This window comes from Stegodyphus dumicola, chromosome 5 (assembly GCF_044657685.1).
Source record: "Stegodyphus dumicola isolate Sdum_Otavi_A_Nest chromosome 5, ASM4465768v1".
NCBI lineage: Eukaryota > Metazoa > Arthropoda > Arachnida > Araneae > Eresidae > Stegodyphus > Stegodyphus dumicola.
Window position 1 is genome coordinate 133655012 of NC_140772.1, and position 24151 is coordinate 133679162.

The 24151-nt window shown below is 31.6% G+C and overlaps 1 protein-coding gene and 1 long non-coding RNA gene across 4 annotated transcripts in view; one reads left to right on the forward strand and one right to left on the reverse strand.

Annotated features, from left to right (window-relative positions):
- Positions 1 to 14625: 14625 nt before the first annotated feature.
- Positions 14626 to 24151, forward strand: part of LOC146997237 (uncharacterized) — a 45077-nt gene continuing 35551 nt past the window's right edge. Inside the window, exon 1 of one of the 2 annotated variants that reach the window (XR_015041240.1) lies at positions 14626 to 14773. This is a non-coding gene — a long non-coding RNA (uncharacterized LOC146997237). The remainder of the gene's footprint in view (positions 14774 to 24151) is intronic. The other variant, XR_015041239.1, reaches the window with a different exon arrangement.
- The window catches only part of Rab32 (RAS oncogene family member Rab32), a 30206-nt gene continuing 28568 nt past the window's right edge, over positions 22514 to 24151 (reverse strand). For both annotated transcript variants that reach the window (XM_035363594.2, XM_085817087.1), the window contains exon 6: positions 22514 to 23233. In XM_035363594.2, coding sequence (XP_035219485.1) covers positions 23120 to 23233 — 114 coding nt within the window. In that variant the 3' untranslated portion in view covers positions 22514 to 23119. The remainder of the gene's footprint in view (positions 23234 to 24151) is intronic.

A 24151-nucleotide genomic window follows, 5' to 3' on the forward strand; every position in this document is an offset into this window, starting at 1 on the left:
ATAAATACAAAAATTAGAATTGAAAAAAAATATTATAGCTCTGCAATATGATCTATAACATAATATTAATAATTATAACTTGCTTCTTGCTTATTATTATTTGCAGCAGGCATATAATATTTAAAATAAATCCAAAGCCATGACAAGTTTACAGGAATTTTCAACTAAGTTCAAAGAAAAATGTGTTGTCTCTTTCATCTATTGCATTAGCCAGAAGGTATATATAAAAAAATTAAATCCACAACAGGACAATTCTTTGTTATTTCAGGTACAGTATAATAAAAATACAAACATTACTTGAATGCATGTATTTTAATTGTGTGAGTAATCAAATTTGTACCATAGTTATTAATGGATTTTCTCCCCTTGGTAATGTTATTTGATAGTGCAACAGCATATTCTTTTCGAATAGTTTTAGATCTAAATACAAAATAATCACATTTTGTAGCACAATACATCTTATTTTTAATTATGACTTTTTTCACCCCCTTAAAGTGGATTTTTTATATCTACAGAAGGTTGTTCACAGTTTTGTAGTTTTTTCCGCATCTTTAAAAATTATTACCTCTTACTAGTTCTGTTATATGCCATGCATTTTTCGCATTCATTTGAAACATTGTATACTATTATCAGTGAATAACAGTAGACATTCAAGTTGTATCAGTTAGCAGCAACTGACAGTACAGAATTTAATTGTTTTATGTAATGAATGGTTTAATATAAATATTAAAAGAATTATTGGCTATTACACTCTACATAATAGTTTTATTAATAAAATAGTGCACAAAGTATTTTAATGCATTTTATTAAAGTATTGTAAGCACAGATGTGGTTTTCATTGCAAGCGTGGTAATAACTTGCGACATTTTAAATGAGATTCTTGAAAATATTTCATCCAAATCTTGCAGCCTTTTCTTCAGAATTTTTTGCAGTATTTTCTACTATCAGATACCCTTCCATCTTTTTTGTTTTACTTGGTGATGGGATAAGTCATGTCGCATCAAGTAAAACAGTCAATGATACAGCATATCTTAAATGAAAGGGATCAGTAAAATGCATTTGGCATTTGGGTGACAGCTGCTACTGGGCATAACTGTTGGTGTAAAATGTAGACTAACATAGTAATGGCAAACCTAGTGATTCATTCAGGACTCACTGCTGCTCAAAGATATAAATGTGCTTAAATATTTAACAGGGTTGCCACGCTACCCGGAAAACCGAGAAAAGTCAAGGAATCCGAAAAGTGACCCAAAAAAGTCAGGGAATTTAAATATTTTAGTTAAAATCTGGAAAAAGTCGGGAAATTTCATACTGTGGTCCCCAAAAAAGCGATTTTCGCGCCAACGTTGGAAGAGAACTCTTTCTTGGGGAATCATGTATCACGTGAGCGTCATTTGGACAGCTCATGTGGAGTCAGTTTTCGCAAAGTAAACCAGATTGTCGTTTAGGCTGTTATCACATCTATAGATGCGCGCGCTTACCCGCGACAATTCCGAGAAACGAGATTCTAGTAGCACGGCTTTAAGCGGCAGGCTTCCGAGAAATGTTTCGTCTAGCTAGGAGGAACGTGTCCCGGCTACGAGCAACATTTTAAAACTTTTCCCAAAATGTTCCGGCTGGAGACGTGTTCCTCGAACATTCAACCAATCAGACGAAAGGTCAGCTTCTGAAGGATCACGGGTAACTTTCAATATGGTGATGGCTCTCACTGTGAAGTGATGGACGGTGGAAATAGAGGCCGATTTAATTATTGCTGTTTTGTTGTAATACAACTGCCTGAGTCATTTTTTAAATGTGTATATATTCATTAAATATATAATCGTGGAAATTTCAGAGTTGACAGTATTTTACGACGTTCTTGCATTTCGGATTTGTTTACAAATTGTTCGTAGCCAAAAGTTCGCCAAATTTGTCGTATTTCGTGCTCATCGTGTATTATAACACTGTTATATAATAGAATTTTATTTCTTAAATTTAAGTTGAATAATTTTTTAAAATTCGTTTGTATATGTGCGGCTTTTCTCCTAATTACTTATCTTTTAAATTGTTAACTGCATAATCAGTGACACATTTTAAACAGCATAAAAGATGCATAAAAAAGAAAAGCATAGCTTATGTAATAATGAGAATACTCATTTGTCTATTATTTTCATGTTATTAATGAAATACTTTTTGAATTATAAATACATTAGAAACTATACTTTTATTGTAAATGCTACATATTGAAACATTGAAAATTTATGGATTTATTATTATGCATGAGGAAAAACATTTGTATATACATTCATTAATATAAATCTTATTCATAACATTAATACTAATAAATATATATTAACAACTTCTAAAACATCGCATCTCTCTATCTGTATATAAATATATGACTTATTAGATGTGTATATATATATGTATGTATGAATACAAAAATGAACATTGCCAAGAAGTGTATTTGAAATTACTTTTAATTCAGATAACGATTATGTAATTGGCAACAACTATAGTTATCAGTTCTTTGCAAATTATTATGGGTATGTAATAATCAGTTGAAAAATAATTGATGAGTATTTGAGTACTAAAGATGTACACATTTTGTTATTGGGTTAATTCATAATTATATCATACGTATGATCTACGTAATAAAAACATGGCTAATAAATAATAAGAAATGTAACAGCTGTGCATTTATAACATTTGATTACTTAAAACAGCGCACAACTGATTATCACCTTCATGTCTGTTTACATAATGAATTGCACTTTCCAATTAAGTGCACAGGCCTACTAGTGGCCGAAGCGTCGTTGAACACTGGTAGTTCTGTCTCAGGTTAGAATGCCGCGAACGGGCTGGCTACATGACGTTTCCTTGGTTTGCCCTATTTGTAACTGGTATACGAGCCAGTTTTAAAAAATTTTCACCTTTCTATTATCTTCCATTACTAACAATAAAGTTTAAAATGAAAAGCGTGTGAGCGATACAAAGAACACGAAGAAGCGAATGTCACTTGAAAGGAAACGTCACTTTCGCCAATCTGAGCGATAACTGATTCTTGTTTGGCTTTTAGCCTGTTTGCCAAGTGAAGATGGTAACCCTATTTCGCCAAAGGCCGTTTCTCAGAACTGTTGCTATAAACGTTTTGTCCCAGCAACAAACAGCTAATGTGATAACAGCATTAGAAAGACAGAGCAAGTTTCCAGTAACCTCAAAAATTGAGAGATTCGTGTGTGCAGTGCATGTTGAATGAAAGTAAATTTCCCCCATTCTCATATAAAGCAAAATCTTTTAAAACTTTTTCTTCTTTCTTAAATGCCTTATTTGTCATTTTGCAGTAAAATAAAAAATAGTATTAATAATCAGTCATCTAGGCTAACCATTTACTATTATATATATATATATATATATACTAGGGTTGGAACTTTAACAATGGCAACTATTTATTTACAAGGAATACAGAAGTGATTCATGTCACCTACAGTCCTTCAATATAGTCCCCAGCATTGTGCGATCACTGTCCATTAGTGCGGCAACAGCTTGCACGTCTGCATCGCTGACACTCGGATGACCTGGCCGCAGTATGTCTGCCACGTTTCGGCATCCTTCATTGAATGCTTTCACCCATCTTGCTACGGTTCTGTAAGGCAATGCAGATTCCCCGCAAGTCTCTTGAAGCCCTTGATGACACTGTCGTGCTGTACGATCTCTGACACATTCAATTTTTATCCAACATTGTTGTTCTTGTTTTGAAAACATCCTGACAACACTTACTTTAGACCGCGAGCTAATACAAGGATTCGTTCTTCGCGTCACTCCGCATGCGCGTGACGTAGGCAGGACGAGTCTTTTTGCTGAGAGGTAAGGTAGGTATGTTGTTCATGTGTGGTATACGCGATATTCTTTGGTTTTGTTGCGTAGCGTTTTTTTCAGCTGTGTTGCCACTATTAAAGTTCCAACCCTTGTATGTATATATATATATTCACCAAAATACCATCGATTTTTGTAATTCAGTTTTTAATCCTTAAGTAATTAACTTTATATTAATTTTATTTGTACCATTTAATGTGACTTAGTTAGTAATACTTTTTTAATACTTTCAAATTTCTGGCAATTTTCTCTGCCATAATTGTGAAACTAATTCTAGCAGTAATATGTGTGGTGATGGCGATAAGGAGCACGTCTTGCGCCCTCCGATAAGTGTGGCAACCCTAGAGGAGAAGTTTCTTAGGAGTAGCGAGCAGAGCGAAACAGGCCGGCTGACGGGGAGTATGCACGAAGTTCCGAAATAAAGCTTAATTTTTATTGTGCACTATGTCATGTTAATATTTATATTAATGCAGTAAGAACATAATCTGTGATATGGAATGCGACGGTTGGTGGTAAAACATATAAGTAACAATATGATAGGAATCACTATATATGACATACCATCACGAAATTTAGTGCACATATTTTTTACTTGTGTATTTTGCTAAATAAATAAAAAATATTTGAGTTTATTTTAAAACATCATTAAATAGATCTCTTTTTTCCTTTAGCTGCAAAATGTCTGCAGTAAAGACATTTTAAATCTCGAATGGAGAGATTCTAATCTCAGTGTTCAGAGGAGGAAACAACTCCTGTTTGGGGATTATATATAAAGGTCATATGTAACTGGCAGTTTTTTGTGTTTTCACGTGGTACATAATTAATTTGCCTTCAGCACAGCCAACGTGCACTACGCGGATAGCCTGGAATTTTCTTGAAAAAAGCCTGGCCAAGTCCGGAAATTTCATTCTCCTGTTTGACTGGAAACCCTGATTTAAGTGAAATATTACAGAGTATCTCGAAGTGAATAATTCCATCGAACCAATTTTGTGTTCACAATCCTTCACTTGACATCATTAGCTGCAAGATTGTTTTGAATTATGTTAGCACTGGGCATAAATGTTGGTTTAAAATGTAGACTAACATAGTAATGACAAACCTAATGATTCGTTCACGACTCACTGCTGCTCGAAGATATAAATGTGCTTAAATATTTAAGTGAAATATTACAAAGTATCTTGAAATTAATTATTCCATCGAACCAAATTTGTGTTCGCAGTTCTTCACTTGACATTATCATTAGCCACAAGATCGTTTCGAATTATGTTAACACTAAAAGCATAAATTCATCTTGTGGTTGTTTCAACAAAGGCTTTCAGTATGAATAATTCTTTGTCCATGAAGCAATTTAATCACAGACTGTTATTTATTATCACAGACGCTGTCCTACTAGAGGAAGTACGTCATCAGATGACAAGGATAACGTGGTCTACCATAATATGCTGTTTCTCCCCTTTTTGGCGTTAAGGCTGTTCTCCGCACAATATCCCCGAAACTAAACCCTTCAAAAGAGTAAGCTACTTGCTGATCGAAAATATCCTTTAACAAAAAAGAACAACCTCATCCGGGCACTGACAAAGGAGTGAGATACTTTTCCCAAAGGTGCCTGCTGTCGTTCATATGCATTTTCATTTCTCAGGACACAGCATAGCATCAGGAGTATATTTTTTTACTTTTGGATATTTTAAAATTTCTGTATTTTCCTGACTAATAAATATCATTTAATGTCCGAACAGTCTGGCAACAATATTTTAGTCTGCTTAGTCTCCACCTCCGCGTAATGTAATGCTACAGTGCAATTTTAAATTAATCTTTAGCAAGTGTTCGGCATTGTAGAATAATCCTTAAAGAGCTGCTCCGGAAGCACTTCCGCAAAGGATCCGTTAAATGTAAACATCGCCAAAAATGGCGATAAAAGTTCAAAGATGGTAACCCGGCGAATTGGTTTGTCGGAGGTAGCAACCTGGTTCTCGAGAGATTATTTCTCGTCTGTTCGGGGGCTCCGTGTTGCCGCTGGCTACCGGTGCGTCACTACCGGGTGAGGTGGTGAAAATAACACGACTTTTTTGAATAGTATGTCTGTGTTCTTCCGTAATTTTTAAAAGTCTTTAAACATGCAGAACCACTGGGCTTCTAAAATATTAGGATTAACGTGGGCCGCAATAATATACGTTTTAAGTTTTAAATAATTACGTTTTTATTTTTATTACTGTTATTTTTACCTAAAATAATAAGAATTAAATCAGTTTTCATGCTTAAAAATTTGATATATTTTCAATGCATTGTTAAAAATTATTTTTCAGAGGATGCTAGGTGTTTATATACAATAGATGATTAGAATAAAAAAAAAATATTATTGGTTCTCTGAGATGACAAAATACTTTTATGTATTCCCAAAAACAACAAAGTTAGTAATGTTCAACAAAGTTAGTAAACCACTGCTTTGAGTAATTAATCAAAGTTTGAATGAATCTTGAAAGATAACAAGATGCATAATGTTTATTCTAGTTTTATTTACAATGCTACTTTAAAGGATTTGAATATTATTGAAGATACTTGGCATTGTGAAATTTATAATGAAAAAGACAGTTGTTTCAAAATAAAATATTTTAAGCTATCAGCAAGTAAATTCAAAAAACAACTTTGAAAAATTGCTTGTGTAAAATGAATGTTTTAAATGTATTATTTAGTAATGAATCCATTAATTTGTTAAATGTACAGTAGCACTAATTATTAAACATAATTTTGAGAATATCGACAAGCAAAGCACTTAATGAAAAAGACCCTTTTTACTAAAAATATTAGTATTCTGTATGAATGACAGAGAATATATGTAATGAATACCATGGCCAAATACCTATATAAAGAAAAAGAAACCCCCCCCAAAAAAAGTAGTATTCTCTACCTCGAAACTTGCAAAAGTAATCATGCTATGCAACATATAGTTAATTTCTGGTTACATGATATTGCAAGCATTTTCATCAGATTTTGCCTACAACTGATATTGAATACTGGTAGTTTGATATGGTTTCATATCATTGTTAAAGGGCTGGCTGCATGGTTGATTTTTCTAGTTTTATTCATATGTGATGCAAATACAAGTGAGTTTCCCTTAGAAAGTTGTTCAAAATGGCATCTTTCTTCAGGTCCGTAGCCGGTATTCTCTGCCGTATTCGAATAACCTAAACTTTCCTTCAGATTCTACATTGACATGATGTATCTGTTGTAAGCAGGACAATGATCATTCCGCCTCTATCTGTGTAGCAGGAGTGTATTTAAAACATGTCAGAATCATGAAATTCATAACAAAATCGACCATGTTTTAATCTTGAAAACTTTATAAATTTCCTGATTTTCTTACGTCCTGGGTTTCACTAACAAGATATTCATACTTTTGTTCAAGTTCACAAGCAGTTGAGCAATACAATTGCTGAATACTGGTAGTTTGACCCAAGTTTGAATCTTCAGTATTCACTATCTTGGGCCTTCACACTGTCTTGCCCCCTAAAGTTATTACTGCTTGGCTTAATAACAGTCTCACTTGACCATGTTACCCACTTCGTCAAAACTAATATATCAGCTGCAGTCTCTCCAAAGACTCTCACTATAACAGAGATTTAAAAATATCCTTCTTAGAATAAAATTAGGTTTGTCAACGTCTGGCAAGAATTCATGAACTTTTCATGCAAAGCATTTAAGACTCATTTCTGATACAGCATTTTGAGAAGTGTTTCATCTGCCTTTTTCATACATTATGGCTGCATCATTCAGAAGAAAATGATGTTGTCATGTTTAATTTCATCAGGGTTTTTCCCACATCTGTTATAAGCAGAAATAATTTCAATAATATCCTGGAACTGGAATTATCCTAGGGTACATATTAATTTGTCAACAGCATTGGTTATTTCATAAATGGAAATGAGAATATTGCTTTTTCCATTCTAACTTTGGATATTCTAAATTGCACTAATGTATATAGCATTGAATTAGATCCATTTTAAGGTAAATTTGCAGAACATCATTTCTTATAAGTTTCCAAACATCTTTTCAGACGTGGACTTTCTTACAAGATTCAGATAATGAAGATATTGTAATATTTTGTTATACAGTCAAAAGTCGTTAATTCGAGCACCCATAATCCGGAATGATCTATAATCCAGACCTCAAAGCTACAAACTTTCTGCGCATGCGTCGCATTAAGGCATGCGCATAGGCGTTTACGCGTGCGCGTAAGACCTTTGCGGCTGCAAATATGCGTGTACGCACGCGTATAATACGTACACGCATGCGCGTTTAATGTATAACGGTCGGTATAAGCTAAGCTAAAATTATCTAATTCAGTTAATGTTGCAGATTGCGTTGTTCCTTAATCTTCGAATTGGATCCGGCTTATTATTTTTTGCAGACTGTTAGATTAATTTTATAAAAGTAAGCTTGAACTTTCGATTATGTCAAATAAAATTTCCGATATATATTTACTAATATGTAAAGGATCTACAAAGCGAAAGTATGTTTCGAAATCTGAAATCTGTTTATCAATTTCACGCTGCTCTGCGGCGGGGGGGGGGGACGCCGCGGCGGGCAATGAATTGGAAGTTGATCTGTCAGCACTATCCTATCTTCTGGGCAGATGTTTTTATTTTATTTGGCTTATAATTCCTTACTAAATGTAGTATTTCATGTCGATGTACTCCGTCTATGATTTAAATCAAGTTCCTCGTCATTATAATTCGCTTCCGATAGTGAAGAAAGTGACACAGAGGTTATTGAAAACGAAAAAATTTCGATTGACAAATTAGTCGGTATTCTCGACACAGAAATTATAGGACTTGAACAGCGGAACTTTGTAACTAAACAAGAAATTATGTCTGTTTAATAGAATTAAAGAGAAAGTATTTATCACATGAAACGAAGCAAATTAAACAACTTACATTGAAAGAAATTTTTAATAAAGTAAACAAATAAATATTAAGCTTTTTCTTTTTGTAAATTTTGATACCCTTTAGATCATAATTGTTCTTTATTTCATAAATTACGGTTTCATACTTTTAATTTTGTAATTTCTGCATGCCATCTTACCAGATTTAAACTGATGATCTATAATCCGGAATCGTCGAAGTCCCGACGAGTCCGGATTAACGACTTTTGACTGTATAACAAATAAATATATATTTATTATTGAAGTGGCAATGCGATATTTGTATGATGTAACCATTGCTCAGCAACATAAGAAATTGTTTAAAATGAGAATTCTGAAGTTTTACCAGCTATTAGTTGTATCAAATTTTGCCACTAAAGAATTTTATTCAAATTATCTATCTCCCTAAACTAAAAATAAAATTTATGTTTTATTGAGAAGATCACCTGTTATTTTGTCAATTACTGCAAAATAGTGATCATCAGTCTGAATTAAATAAAGAGTGCGACTCTACGGAAGAAATTCCTTGTGATCAAACTGACTATTTTGTAGGAAAAGATACAACAAAATGGAAGAAAGAATACTTTCGAATTCAAAGATTCCCATAATATCATAAAAAAATTGCCTGGCAATACACATATATCTAAAGATGTGGCTTCACCCATCGTTACATGGAAGCTAATATTGATGACACAATGATTGAAATGATTGTCAGATGCTCTAATATTTATGTAAAAAATATTTCGGGAAATTTTTAAAAAGACGCAAAACCTATGGAGACAGAAGAGTTTCTTGCTTTTTTAGGACTCATACATAGGTGGATTGCACAAATCCTCCCGTGTAAATGCTAGAGAATTATGGGCGACTGATGGAACAAGATTGGGTATTTTTCATAAAACAAATGAACTATATATTTTCTTTTCATTCTTTTGATAATGTCGGAACACGGGATGACAGAAGAAAGAGTGATAAATTAGCTCCAATAAGAGATTTGTTTGAAAATTTTGTCGAGAATTGTCAGAAATTATATCATGTAGGGAAATAATGACTTTGGACGAAAAGCTAGAACCTTTTCGAGGACGATGCTCCTTTTGGCCTAAGAAACCTGCAAGACATTTACTGTGGATAAAGATATTTACTGTGGTTGATTTTAGAACTTTCTGTACTTTGAATATGGGAAAAATATGCAAGAATAAGATTATCCCACCTGAATTTCTGTCGAATAAGAATAGAGAACAGCATTCAACTCTCTTGGGGTTTCAAAAGGATATAATGCTACTTTCTTATATGGCTGAAAGGAACAAATGTGCTAACCTTTTGTCAACTATGCACAATGATGACCATATTGATGAAAGCATAAGAGATTTGAAGAAATCTGAAGTAATTACGTTTTATAACATGTACGTATTATGACACGTATTATGTACGTATAACATGTTATTATGACAAAAGGAGCAGTTGATATAGTCGATGAAATGGGTGGCACTTATTCTGTGACCAGAATATCAAACTGATGGGCATATTATTTTTGATATTAAATATTGCCAGCATAAAATCAAGGATCTTGCTTTTATCTACTAAAACTCCACCAGAGAAATTCAGTAATAGGAGGCACTTCTGATTTGGCCTTTGCACTTTTAGATTCTCATTTGAAATCATAACAGAAACAGTAGGAATACAACGGAAGATTCTCTTGAAGATTTGCAAACAAAGAAAAGAAAATTATGTTACCGGAGATATTACATGTGCTCAAGAAAAAAAGACAGGAAATCAAAAACCGTATGTGTGAAGTGTAAAAAAAAATATGTCAAGAATACTGTGAAATAGAAGCTTCATGTATAAACTACAAAATATCTAATTCTTCTTGAGCCTAACTGATTTGAAAATTAATTATATAACTCATTATCCATGCAATAATTCTGCATAATTTGGATTATAATTGCATTCAAAAATAAAAAAACACAAATTTCTCTTAGAAATCAATGATTCCTAGTCATCTGAAGAAAATGTAAGTACTTTTATTTGTTATTAATTTTCAAATTAACATTATTTTTGAGTTATTTTATATAATAAATGTTGCAATTAATATAGAATGCATTATTTTACTGAATTGTAATAATATGTTTCATTTGTATGTCATTTAATTCCGACGCGCGTTCTCGTGTTAAATAATACATCGTGCGTCCTCCCGGGTTAAATATATACCGCTAAATATCATTATTAACCTATTTATTTAACTTCTATATGCTAAATATCTTATAAATTGACTTGTACACTGCTAAAATCATGCCTTCCATATGATAAATATTTTGCAACTTAACTATATCAAAGAATGTCTAACAATACACATTCTTTGACTATACACCGCTAAAATCATAGCCGATTAGCCGTGGGTGAGCTTGGCGAATAAATACGCATCGGCGCCAACGGATCCGCTGCGGAAGCGCCAACGGATCCTTTGCGGAAGAAAACCACACCAGGGAACATGTTTTGTTAATAATTTTAAAATTAGTATCATATTATTTAAAGACACAGTTGGCACCATAGATCATGTACCTAGATTGAAGAATTTTATTTCTTTTTGATTAAGATTAGAATTGAATATTTTTTAATGTTATCTTTATAATGCAAAGAAATTTTGTATCAGTATTAGAAAACAATAAATAAATTTTAAAGAATTAATCTTTCAAGGTAACTCCTAAGTCAATTATTCTGAAGTGCTTCGCTGTCGAAAATTGATTACAAACTTTGTCGAAAAGATGAAGAATGTTTATCGATTGTTTCTTTCATATCTATTTTTAGCCTTGAATTTTTTTGAATGTGTTCTTTCTTTAAATTGCCCTCTAAACGTCTAATTTAAAACATAAGATGAGAATGAGAAGTCTTTATCCCTCCCCCCTTCTCAACGGTCGGGCACTTCCTCGAAGGCGTTCATCAGCATGGCCGAATCTTTCAGTTATTTAGTTATTTCTTAGAGACATTTCTCTGGATGCATCACAGAAGGTAAACAGATAATATACCGGCAAAAGGGGGCAGACAGTAATTCGCTCTTCCCCCTTTTTATGCGTATAACTTCTTGTTCTACGCTCATCTTCATTACAAAGGCAGAAGGATATATATGTTTATGGTTCAAAATATAAGAATGCCTTTTTTTTCAGTATATGGTTAAAAATTTCAGACATATTTTTAATTTCAATTTGTAAATTACCAATGGCTGAGTAGTTAAGGTCTGGTAATTTGACCCAAGATGGTTTCTTTGCGGACGAGCTAACTACATAAACAGGGTTTCCATCATTTTCTCTACGTGTGATATGAATACCAGACAGCTTCAGAGTCCTCCATGAAAGCATCTCTTACTTCGGCAGATGACTCTCATTTGCTTTGCTATAATCGTAAAGAAACTATTTCAGCTAGCACAAGGTTTTCAGTAATAGTGTGAAGGGATGCCTTTGCGCATGGCAACTCATTTTAGAAATCTTTGTGGAGTTTCATCTCAATTAATTAAACTGAAATTAAATAGTTTTATTTTCGTTACAGAAGTTTCAGGAAGAGTTCCTGAAACCGAAATTTTTCTTCTTTACAAAAGATATTGTATTAGGGGGAATTTCTGGATATTATGTTCCCTTTATCGAGGAAAAAAGATTGATAATGTTTTCAGATAATTATTGCATTTTTATCTATATATTTCCTGTGGCATTATTTTACTTATATTATCAAACGAAAACAATGCAAAACTGCAACATCATCGAAAGGATTTTTAGATAACAAACATTTCTAAAGCTTACATCAGTAACCTTAAAAAGAAACTAAAATTATTGTTTTTCATACTGATAACTTAATTTGTCATAATGACGAAAGTTGTGACTCAGTAATAATTTATCTGAATTTTCAACTACAGTAGAATTTAGTAAAAATTTCTAACATAAAACTTTTAATGGATTTTATTGGCAATTTATGATTTCATATTAATAAAAATTTGTATCTTGATGTAAATTGTTTAAATGTATTTCATTTTACGCGAGTCAAAAATGTTCAAATTTAATAATAATGTAGTAAAAATGAAAATAAGATTATGTATTTAGTTTTAGACAATAATTAGTGTCGTTTACTTTAGTGGATAAGAAATGAAATTTGTGATTAAGCAAATAAAAAATAACCTCATTATCTATTTTTTTTTTCGAAAAAAAAAAGTGTTTTATGAACTAAAAATAGTTTATTTTGTAAACTATATATATATATATTTTAGTTACAATATAACAAATATGAAAAGAAAATTATGGATATTCCTCATTCTACTGTAATGTAAAGCTTTAAGTTTAGTGATAGCAAATTCAGAAGAAATAAATGCTCAGAACATAGCTTTTTATTATGCAGTCTTTATAACTGAGTATCTTCCACAAATTTTCCCTAGTCTGACAATCCCAAAATTCATTGTATGAACTTAGGAACATGCTACAGGACTTAGCATTATGGTTGAGAAAAGATGATTGAAGGAAGAATGAAATTTTGAAAAGCTCAAATTATTTTAATTACCTGTTTCAATTTCAAATTTATTATCATATAAATTATTATACGACTAAAAAATGGGATCATATTAGGGCTTCATAAAACACGACTAAAACTAGGATAGCTTACCTAATTTTTTTTTTTTTTTTTTTTCTTTATGAATTATTGCATACCATTAAACTTTATTTAAAAATGGTTCCCCAGAAGTTTTTTAATATCTGGAAATAAAAAAGCAATAAAAATACGTCATAACCCACAGACAATAGCACTAAACATAGCTCTCATCTTAAACAACTTGGAACGGAAAAATTATGCGTTAGGAAAAAAGTATATTGTTACAAAGTATTTTTTTAAAATTATTGTTGCTATCTTTTTGGAGAATAAACACTATCTTTTTATCCTTCCCTTCCGCCGCTGTTCTTACCCAAATATAATTTTTTATCTCGCTTAGACCTTCATAACGTATTGAGACATGTTGCAAAACTTTTATCATCTTACATCAGACCTTCAACGCAAAACATTACTTCTTATTCAAGAACACAATAGTACCAAATCATATCCGAATCTGAACCCTTTCCATTTCTATTCATTTAAAGACAAGCACACCGAATGTTTATAGATAACAGAAAGAACACTTCAGAGATTGCAAATTTCCAGAAATAGCAGAGGTTATTCTACATTAATAAATATACTACTACCTAAGTTTTCAATATAAGATAATGAAGAGAGATGAGTGAAATTATTTTGCATTGCACTTCTTGCTCAGGGCGTACGAAAACAGTATTTCCGTACTCCGAATTATGATCCTTTTATATCACGTATTTGAGAATTGCTGTTTTTTCTCGAATATAAATTGGGCGTTTCTGACAGTAAAATCTTTAAAAAAATGGGCGTACATGACATCCTTCCAATCGAAGATCCTTTATGTATGTTGATACTAATGGATGAGTGGGAAAAGATTTTCGGAGTTTTTAGACCCCCCTTTTGGATGTAACTAACGCAAAACAGCCTTCGAGTCCTTTGTCATAATTAAATAATCAAATCAGCCTGTTATTATTTTTTGGGGGGATAATTAAAAGTTTTACAAGTTTATTACCGATAATCAATCTTTTTTCTGTGCTGATAAAGATACTTAAAGGGAAATTGTGTACTTATCAGCGTTGGATGACATGCCTGATGAACGATTTAAAAAAAAAAAAAAAAAAAAAAAAAAAAAAAAATGCTGTATTCTACTTTGCTTGAATTATTATTTAGATAACATTTTGTACGAATTTAAGCACCTGAAATCTCGATGTCTTTAAATTTATCTAACATCCTAGCATCGGAAAAACAGATAAGAATGCCAATCATTTTATTCCCTAGCGAATTTAGCACCTGTTAAGCTATCTATGCTTAGCATTTTGAAATTAGAAAGTGCAGACTGGTACAGATACAGTAGAAGCATTTTAAATCACAAAAATAAAATTAGATTTTTTGACTCAGCAGAACTTTCAGGTAATTTTTGCCCTTTTATTTCAGAAATTTATATTTGCCAGTTGAAATTAAGTTATTAACCAAAGCACTTTATTAATTAAGAAATAAAAGGATTTCTCTCTTGTATTTTTAATCATTGTGACTAAAATCTGGATGCATCAATCTCGCTCCGCTTCCTAGTGTTCGCAATTGAAAAGGCAATTGCATGAGGTGTGATGTAAATAAGGGCAAGTTTACCTGAAAATGTAGCGCTCACTAAATGGATAGAACATTTATAGTTTGTGTCCGGTTCAGTTCCCGATTAAAGGACTAACTAGAAAGGATTTTCTCCATGTGTAATATAAACTCGAGCCAGTTTCTCTTAAACTCCTCCTTTCTAAGACACATAGTTCTCAAGTGTTTTCTTGTAATCGGTTAATGGAATAATAATGTCTTCCATGAAAGCATTCATACTTATAAGATTATCCCAGTGTTAGCATCATAATCAAATAACTCTAATTCTGTTGTAATGGTGAATGTTTACTAAATAAACCTATCAGTGGTTAAATGAACAAAATAGCATGATCCAGATTGTTTCTTGTTAGTTGGGATTCTCAGCAACATAACGTAAGAAACATCGGTAATTTAGGCATATCCCTTAGAAAGCTCTCTGCAGATGCAGTAACAGATAGTTCTGATGTACAAAAGTAGGGAGAACTAAAAATTTTGGTAAAAGTCAATAATATATTTCATTACAGAAGTTGTTAAGAGAATAAAAAGCATTCATTATCAGTTCAGAAGTCAAACAACAAAAATCAGCGTTAATTTACAAGATTTTCACAGGACTAGTTTCGATGGTTTTACCGAACCATCATCTTCAGCTGCAAAACCGCATTTGCGGTTTTGCAGGTAAAACCATCGAAACTAGTCCTGTGAAAATCTTGTAAATTAACGCTGATTTTTGTTGTTTGACTTCTGAATTGGTATTTGTTCGGCGTGTTATTGTGTCTTAATTCATTATCAGATTCGTTATTTAAATATTTTCAGTAATTTATTAATCATCTACTGACAGTTCAATCACAATTTACTAACCTTACAGCAATATGCAGATTATAAGGACTAAAGCCCATAAAGGCCAGTTTATACTAGCGGAATTTTGAACCAGGAAACAATTCAGCTTGACGGCTTTTAATGGAATTAGTTTCGTGTGCTAAGGAAATATTTTCTTTTTGAATTTTAATGACATTATGCTATAGTTGTTTATTTATTTTATGCATTTATTGTATAAAATAAACAAACAGCCTAGACGATGATGTCATTCAAATTAATATATTTACTTAATTTCATCTCAAAAAGAGTAAGTTCCTTCTCCCTTCCTTTAATAAAGCCGTCAATATCGAGCATATCTCTTGGGTTCAAAGTTCTGCTAGTGCATGCGGGGCCTGAAGCTTCGTTCTGAGAGCTGGTTTTCAAGTCATACGTGGAATAAGCTGAGCTGCTCCGTTGATAGGCAACAAAACCTTCCTACGTCACTAAAACAGGTTTAAGAATTTCACCTTTCAACTTTATGCCATTTGGTACAAAGGGCCTACCAATCACAATGAAGCAAATATTGTTCCATAGTTTCTCTGAGTCAGTTACACATTTGCAAATGCACAAACTTTCACTTTTTCCTGATATGCTACGACTTAAACCCAGTTAAACAGGTGTAAATGGAATTTCTGATTTTTATACAACAAAAATTTTGTCTGAAGGAAGCCTCACAGTATTCTCAAATCTTAGGTACAATGTTCAATCAGAAGTGATCAAAGTTCACTTTCTTTACTTTTATGAGGGGAAAAACACATTTATGAGAACTACAGGATGATTAAAAATTTTCAAGTTAATGATGGGCCTACATCATCATAGCAGCGAGAATTTTCAATTTTCTCCATTTCTTATTCGTCTTGAACAAGTGATATGATCTTATTATGATCCTGCACTCCAGGCCTTTTTCTTTCAGGCAAACCAGTAACTCGAGACGATTTTCTGCATAATTTTTAAATTTCTTACTGCTCACTTAAAATGATTCCATACAGAATTTAAAGATCTCTAACGGTTCTTTTATGTATGAAGATACCTTGCAGTCCTGTGGCTCTTTAGGCGCATACAAAGAGTATTCTTTGCATATTTCTTCAGATTCTGTGCATGTTATTTAGTATTACGAATTTTCTATCTCTTTTGCGATATCACTGTCACTTTCACATTCAATACCTTATATGGTATTTCTCCCACCTTCTTAGCATGCCTTCATGGTGTGGTGGTCTGCACGCTGGGAACATATTCCAGAGGTCCGGTTTGATTACATATATTGGTTTGATTTCCAGTGAAGGCATATCTCATTTTTCAATCTCTCTTGCTTTCAAAAAATCCTAATCCTAAATCCTAACCTATTACACTGATTTCTTAACTTCATCGCTGCTTTCCTCCTCTCTGTCGTCAAGTAGTCTGTGCATGGACGTAATTTCGTTCTACATCAATAAAAAATCGAACTTGTCCTCATTTTAACAAAATTCATCCATCGTATTCCATACTTACTAGGTTTCATAACTTTGAAAATAATATATCTATTGCCACGGCTGTTGAATTCGAACTAACGTGGAAGACGCATGTATAACAATATACCTAAAAACGCATTATGATTAAAGATTGGCAGCTGTTTATGAATCGTTGAATAAACATTGTTACTGGTTGAATTATCGCATCAAACCGAGTGGTGATCGAGATCGCCTGTCGAGTTACCACATCAAATCAGATGGTGACAAAGAGTCACCTCTCGAGTGTAAATGATAATTTCAGATTAAAAATTTGATCTTCAGAATCACTTTCATTTGTAATTTAATTACTCCAAATCTAAATTCTGTTAGAAATGAAATTTTAAACAAAATTTAGATTTTGTTTTCAAATAAAAGGATACGTCACAAAATGTCATCATCATATATAAATTCAAAGATTCTATTTTAAATTTTTAAATATCATAATTTGCATTCAAATGCAAATTTAAGAAGTTTTTGCAATGAATTCTGGTCTGACTTTGAAGACATTGGTTTATCTGACAAAGCTCCAGCTTTATTTTTTACAACCAAAGGCTCTATTACATTCAATCCTCACTTTTTGTCCATATTAGTTTCAAATAAAAGGATGTTGCTACCAAATTTCATCATCACATTTTAGTTTTAAAGAAATAATACAAAGAACATTGAAAAAATATATAGCAACATTTAATATTCTACAGGAATTTTCAAGTTATGCCGTTTTTAAATATTGTTACGAATTTTGCACATTGATGATTTCTCCGGTTTAGCTTTGCTTTGCATTGTGCTGTGTTTGAAGTGTCACTACTATACTCTGTGATACTGTGAAGGTTTATAGGAGTATTTTTGTGGAAAGTTCCAGAACTCTGAAGTATTTCTTTTGATGAAATAATTTTTATCAACCTTTCACTGGATCTGCACATTACAAATCTGTATACATTTATACTTTGTGATTTTGGTACTGGTTATATAGTGTAAATTTTAAAGTTAAAACAACAAAAAAGTTGTGCAAATGATTTTATTAATAAAACTGAACACTGATGTGATGAACTGAAGAAAAAATTAATGGCAACACTTAACACTACATAGGGAATTTATACGCTGCTTGAAAATTGAGTAATTTTGCTCTTGCATTTTATGTAAGTGCAAAGAAAGTGAAGTTTAAAAATAAAGAGATGAAAAAAGAATTGTGTTAACAAGGATGAGTCCAAGAGCAGATTAGTAAACTGGGTGCTCAGGGGCAACATAAAAACATTAAAACGTGAATACTTTTAGATTTCCTTTTATTTCTTTCTTCTACTTAGATGTTTTCTTTCAGTATATCAACAAAAAAAATTTTATTTCATTACCTTATTTAGTAATCGTATAATGAAATAATTTTTCAAAATTTTATATTATATATATATATTGATAACTATCTCTTTCAAAGCCTAGTTTCCACAGAGAATTTGCAATGTAATTTTGTTTCAAATTCTATCTCTTAATTTAAATGCAACAGAAGTATCCTCAGATTAATTAGTCATCGTAACAGTTCATATCTTACTATATTATAAGCAGCTCTGCTTGATACCAGTTTGTTACTATGGACTTCTTTTCTCCCCAATATCCACAACAATCTTGCGAGTCCATTTTATTTTGTGCATTTTTAAGCAATTTAGCATAAATATCCAGTAAATATAGTGTGCCCATCTTAAGAAAATATCAGTACCATTTTGGATTCCCCAAAGTATGACAAGCAATACAGGCAGCAAATACACAATACATAAAAAGTAAATTATTTTAAGAAAAAGGAATTTTAATTTCTCACTTCATAAGTTTATCTTAAATGGTGAATATTCTCTAGATTGCAGTTTGATCAAATTCTTATACTGCAGTGTGGAAATGCAAACCAGTTGCTATTGCAATCAATTTTAAAATACATGGCAAATGCCTAAATTTATGCAATTTTCAGATGTTCAATATTTACTTCAACTTGGCTTATTTTAATTTATTACATTACTTCTACAACTCATTCCTTACATGATATTTCTTCTAGATAGTAGTTTGCATCATTTTAACTGTTGCGAACCTCCTTCCAACAGGATTGTCTTGCTTTTCATGCTCTTAATATTTTATAGTTTTGCACAGAGATTTCACTTTTATAGTTTTGCACAGAGAAATGTTCTGGAATACTCCTCTTTCCTTGGTTATTAATCCCTGTATTTCATTATTTTCTTTCTTGATAAGGAATAACCTGGTAAGTTACACTGCTTGAAATGACCAACATTATGTATATTTCAGAATTTTAATGTTATTTTTAGAATGTTACTTAGTAACATCATTTGTAATAAATATAAAGCACTAAAAGTTCTAGAAATTTTAGAATTTGGTGGAAAATCATTTCACTTTTCATCAGGACATTCTCTAAGCTCCTACTACAGGGAAACGTAAATAGATGGGATATAGCGACACAAATGTGCAGTTAGGGTAAAATCACTCTTTCATCATGCGCTCTCATATGTCTATAGGTACAGCCTCTGTTGGTAAGTCCTAGCTTTTGGACTTCAAATTCAGGATCAATGCTACCAAATCAAGCTACAGTCAAAAGTCGTTAATCCGGACTCGTCGGGACTTCGGCAATTCCGGATTATAGATCATCAGTTTAAATCTGGTAAGATGGCATGCAGAAATTATAAAATTAAAAATATGAAACCGTAATTTATGAAATAAAGAACAATTATGATCTAAAGGGTATCAAAATTTACAAAAAAAAAAAAAAAAGCTTAATATTTATTTGTTTACTTTATTAAACATTTGTTTCAATGTAAGTTGTTTAAGTTGCTTCGTTTTTTATGTGATAATACATTCTCTTTAATTCTATAAACAGACATAATTTCTTGTGCATTTACAAAGTTCCGCTGTTCAAGTCCTATAATTGCTGTGTCGAGAATATCGACTAATTTGTCAATTTTTTCGTTTTCAATAACCTCTGTCACTTTCTTTGCTATCGGAAGCGAATTATAATGACAAGGAATTTGATTTAAATCACATCAAAGACGGAGTACATCGAGATGAAATACTACACTTAGTAAGGAATTATAAGCCAAATAAAATAAAAACATCTGCCCTGAAGATAAGGATAGTGCTGACAGATCAACTTCCAATTCATTGCGCGCCGCAGCGTTAAAGATAAACAAATGTTAAAGTTTAGATAAACAAAGGATATGCCTTTATCCATTTTTTTGTAGCAATTCCACTTTTTGTTTAATGGACTTCGAAACATACTTTCGCTTTGTAGATCCTTTACATATTAGTAAATATATATAAGAAATTCTATTTGACATAATCGAAAGTTCACGCTTACTTTTATAAAATTGCTCTAACAGTCTGCAAAAAATAATAAGCCGAATCCAATTCGAAGATTAAGGAACAACGCAATCTGCAACATTAACTGAATTAGATCATTTTAGCTTAGCTAATACCATCCGTTATACATTAAACGTGCATTCGTAAACGTATTTTGTGCATGCGCGCACGTATATTCGCAGCTGTAAAGGTCTTATGCGCATGCATCAACGTGACGCATGCGCAGAAAGTTTGTAGCTTTGAAGTCCGGATTATAGATCATTCCAGATTATGTGTATCTGAATTTACGACTTTTGACTGTATCATACCACATATTCAGAAAGGATCTCAAGAGAATATATCGCAAATTATTGGTTCACATATTTCCATAATGTCACTAGTTAGTTTAAAGATCAGCAGTAGATTACAGGAAACATTTTTGACAATGCCAAAGTTTACACAGACCATAAAGGTATACAATGGCAATTAGATTGTTTGCACAAGAAAATCAATGGGATGGTATTCAAAGAAAAAATTCAGTGACATGGATGAAAAATGGAACTCTCTATATCAAAATGAAGTCCATTCAAAACTATATAACAAATCTCTTAGGTATTAATCAAAATATTAGGATCCACCCACATAAAGTTATAAGATTTTATATGAAATAACCAGTTATTTCATGCTAATTCTTTTCTATTCAACCTTCACCAAAATGTAAACTAGATAAGGTTTAAAATCACAAACAGTTATTATTCATTTACCTTACATTGACAATCCCAATGCTTATGAGCACTTAACCACAGTTCACCAATAATCTGAACCCTATAATGGTTTAAAAACAATGAGAGTCTCAGAATGTTGCGGAGCAGGCAGCTCAACAATAATCTGAGTTCAGATTATTCTTGAGCTGGAGATAAAGTAATTCAAGTGAATGAGAAGTTTACTGCATGTCAATTAATTTGTTAGGAATTAAGATTTAATTCATGAAAGCTAACAGTTTGGACTTCATATTCAAGGCTAATTTATTTTGCGTTTAATTCAAGTTTTAAAGTTTAATTTAATTCCTCACAAGTAGCAGTAGATAAGATTGTATAAAGTTAAGTTTTGTCATTTCTGCAAGTGGGAGAATAACCTAAGTTTTATTTGTCTGCTGGGTTGTAATTGACTTACAGTGAGACAGTAGTGAAAGTAATAATATGGCAAGCAAGGTCAGATTTAATATGTTGACTAAAAATTAGTAACAGTGAGGCATATACAATTGCTGTGTTTTTAATTGAATTCAATTGACTAAAAACTTTCTTCCACAAGGCATCTACGTTATTGCCACACTATACTGTTAATAACAGCATCTTATAGAGAATCTTATTATTTAATACCCACGCAATTCAGTTTCTTCAAGACAGCTCAAGACTTCATATGGCTTAAGAAAATCCATAAAAGTTACCAGAGCTAGATTTAGAAATTTTGTCCCATTTTATTGCATAGTCCAAATTTTGCACTGGGAAATTTTTTGGCTGCTGTGTTGTACCCTAATGACTTTATCAGAGAAACCAAGGTGAATAAAGAAATGCATTCTAAGCCAGCTAGCTCTTCAACAAGTTGGGTATCAGAAATCTTAATGAATTCTAGAAGTTCATCAGTACATTTTTATTTTTTTTTTGCAAAGATCAGATTTTGGGTTTTTCAAAACAAATGATCATGGCATGGATCCAAGCAGCAAAATTTTTGCAACAATTTGATAATACTAGTAAACAATTATGATCAATTAATCACAAATCATGTAATAGTTCCTATAAGTTACAATTATGAAAACACTCCATAAAAGTCCTCCATAGTCCAGAAAAAATGATTGCTTATAATTACTACATAAATAAGAAGGCAATAGTGTCAATTAATTTTATTTGAAACACAATATGGTTTTTCACAGGGAATAAAATAATAAAATACATTATTTTAAATTTCACAAAGGAATATTTAACAGCAGTGCATCCCCCCAATCATGTTATGCTATTTACATTTTATTTCATAAAATAAATAATTCCATCAAAATCATTGGCACTTTTAAATTCAGCTTTACAAATGGTGTACTTTAGAATTCAGAAATGTATTAAACATAAACATAAACGAAATTATAAAAATTAAGTATATAAATATGGCAATAAAAAATTGATTTTGATATAAAAATTAGCAAAAGTAAACAATCTATTTATAGAGCATAGGCAGTATAAGAGTATAGTTTTAAAAAACTAAATTATAAAATACAGTCTAAACCTATAACAGAAACAACCTATACAGATAAAACACAGTTAACTCTTACTACATAACTATACAAAATAGTTTACACACAAAATTTTAAAAAACTTAAATAATTAAAATCGGCAAAATGCAACTAAATTAGATTGCGAAATGTTTCCTTGTTTGGAACAAGTCAGGCACTGGGAATATAGCTGTAAATCTGGTATGGGCATCAAGTATTTACATAAATATGTCAGCAACATAATTTCTTGTGTGCTGGCTGGCCCACTGGTAGGTGATATTCTGAGAGAACTGTTGTGTCATTATATTGCTCATCTGCTATAATCGAATCTTGACTTTCAAGTATCTGTAAATAAAGGAAAATAATTAAAGTTTTTTAAAAAAATTATCAAACTAATACTTCCTGTTATGAAATTAGTAAGCATTTTTAGCACTGTTACTTTCAGTTCTACTCAGTTATATAAAGTAATAGTAGCTATAAGATGAAGGTAAAAATAATGCATCTTTGTAAAATTTTAATTTGCCATATGTGACTTTCAAGAATTGAGAAAATTTTCTCCATTTCGGAAATTTGTTCTCAATTTTGGAAAGTTGTATATTAGAAATGAAGTTTTATAAAAATACTGGAACCTTTAGATAAAAGCAGAATTATTATACATTTGAGGGGCAAAGTAATTACTAATAATTTCCTTCTTGCTATTTTCTAGATAATAAACAAATAACAAAATTAGCCAAATAACAAATTTAGCCTTTATTAATATAATCACCAAAAAATTCACTCAAAAAATATTTTTAGTCATGAAAGATAAAACCTATTTAAATAATCAAAATTTAATTTTAAAATAATAGTAATAAAACAGATTTTATAAAATTTCCTTAACACTACATTTAAATACAACACTTTTTCACATGATTGAAAACATAAAAGGACTGTGAAAAGGGAGAGAGGAAAAATTCCGTTCATATTACCTAATGAGGTAACAAAATTATATATTTTATACATAATTAAATAGAAAATTGATAAAAGTTTTTACATTTCAAATTATTCATCGAAATTCAAATATGTCTATAATTCTGTAGAAAACTAATATTCCAGAACTTATCAAAATTGCTAAGGAAGATACGTTTATTGTTGGTACTTCCTTGTTAAAAAAAGAGCCTTTGTTGACATTTGAAATTTTCACATTACAAATTGAACAACTAAGATTGCCAATTTTGGTGACTAAGTATAGTGGCTGCTTTAATGAGAAAGTACCATTTTACT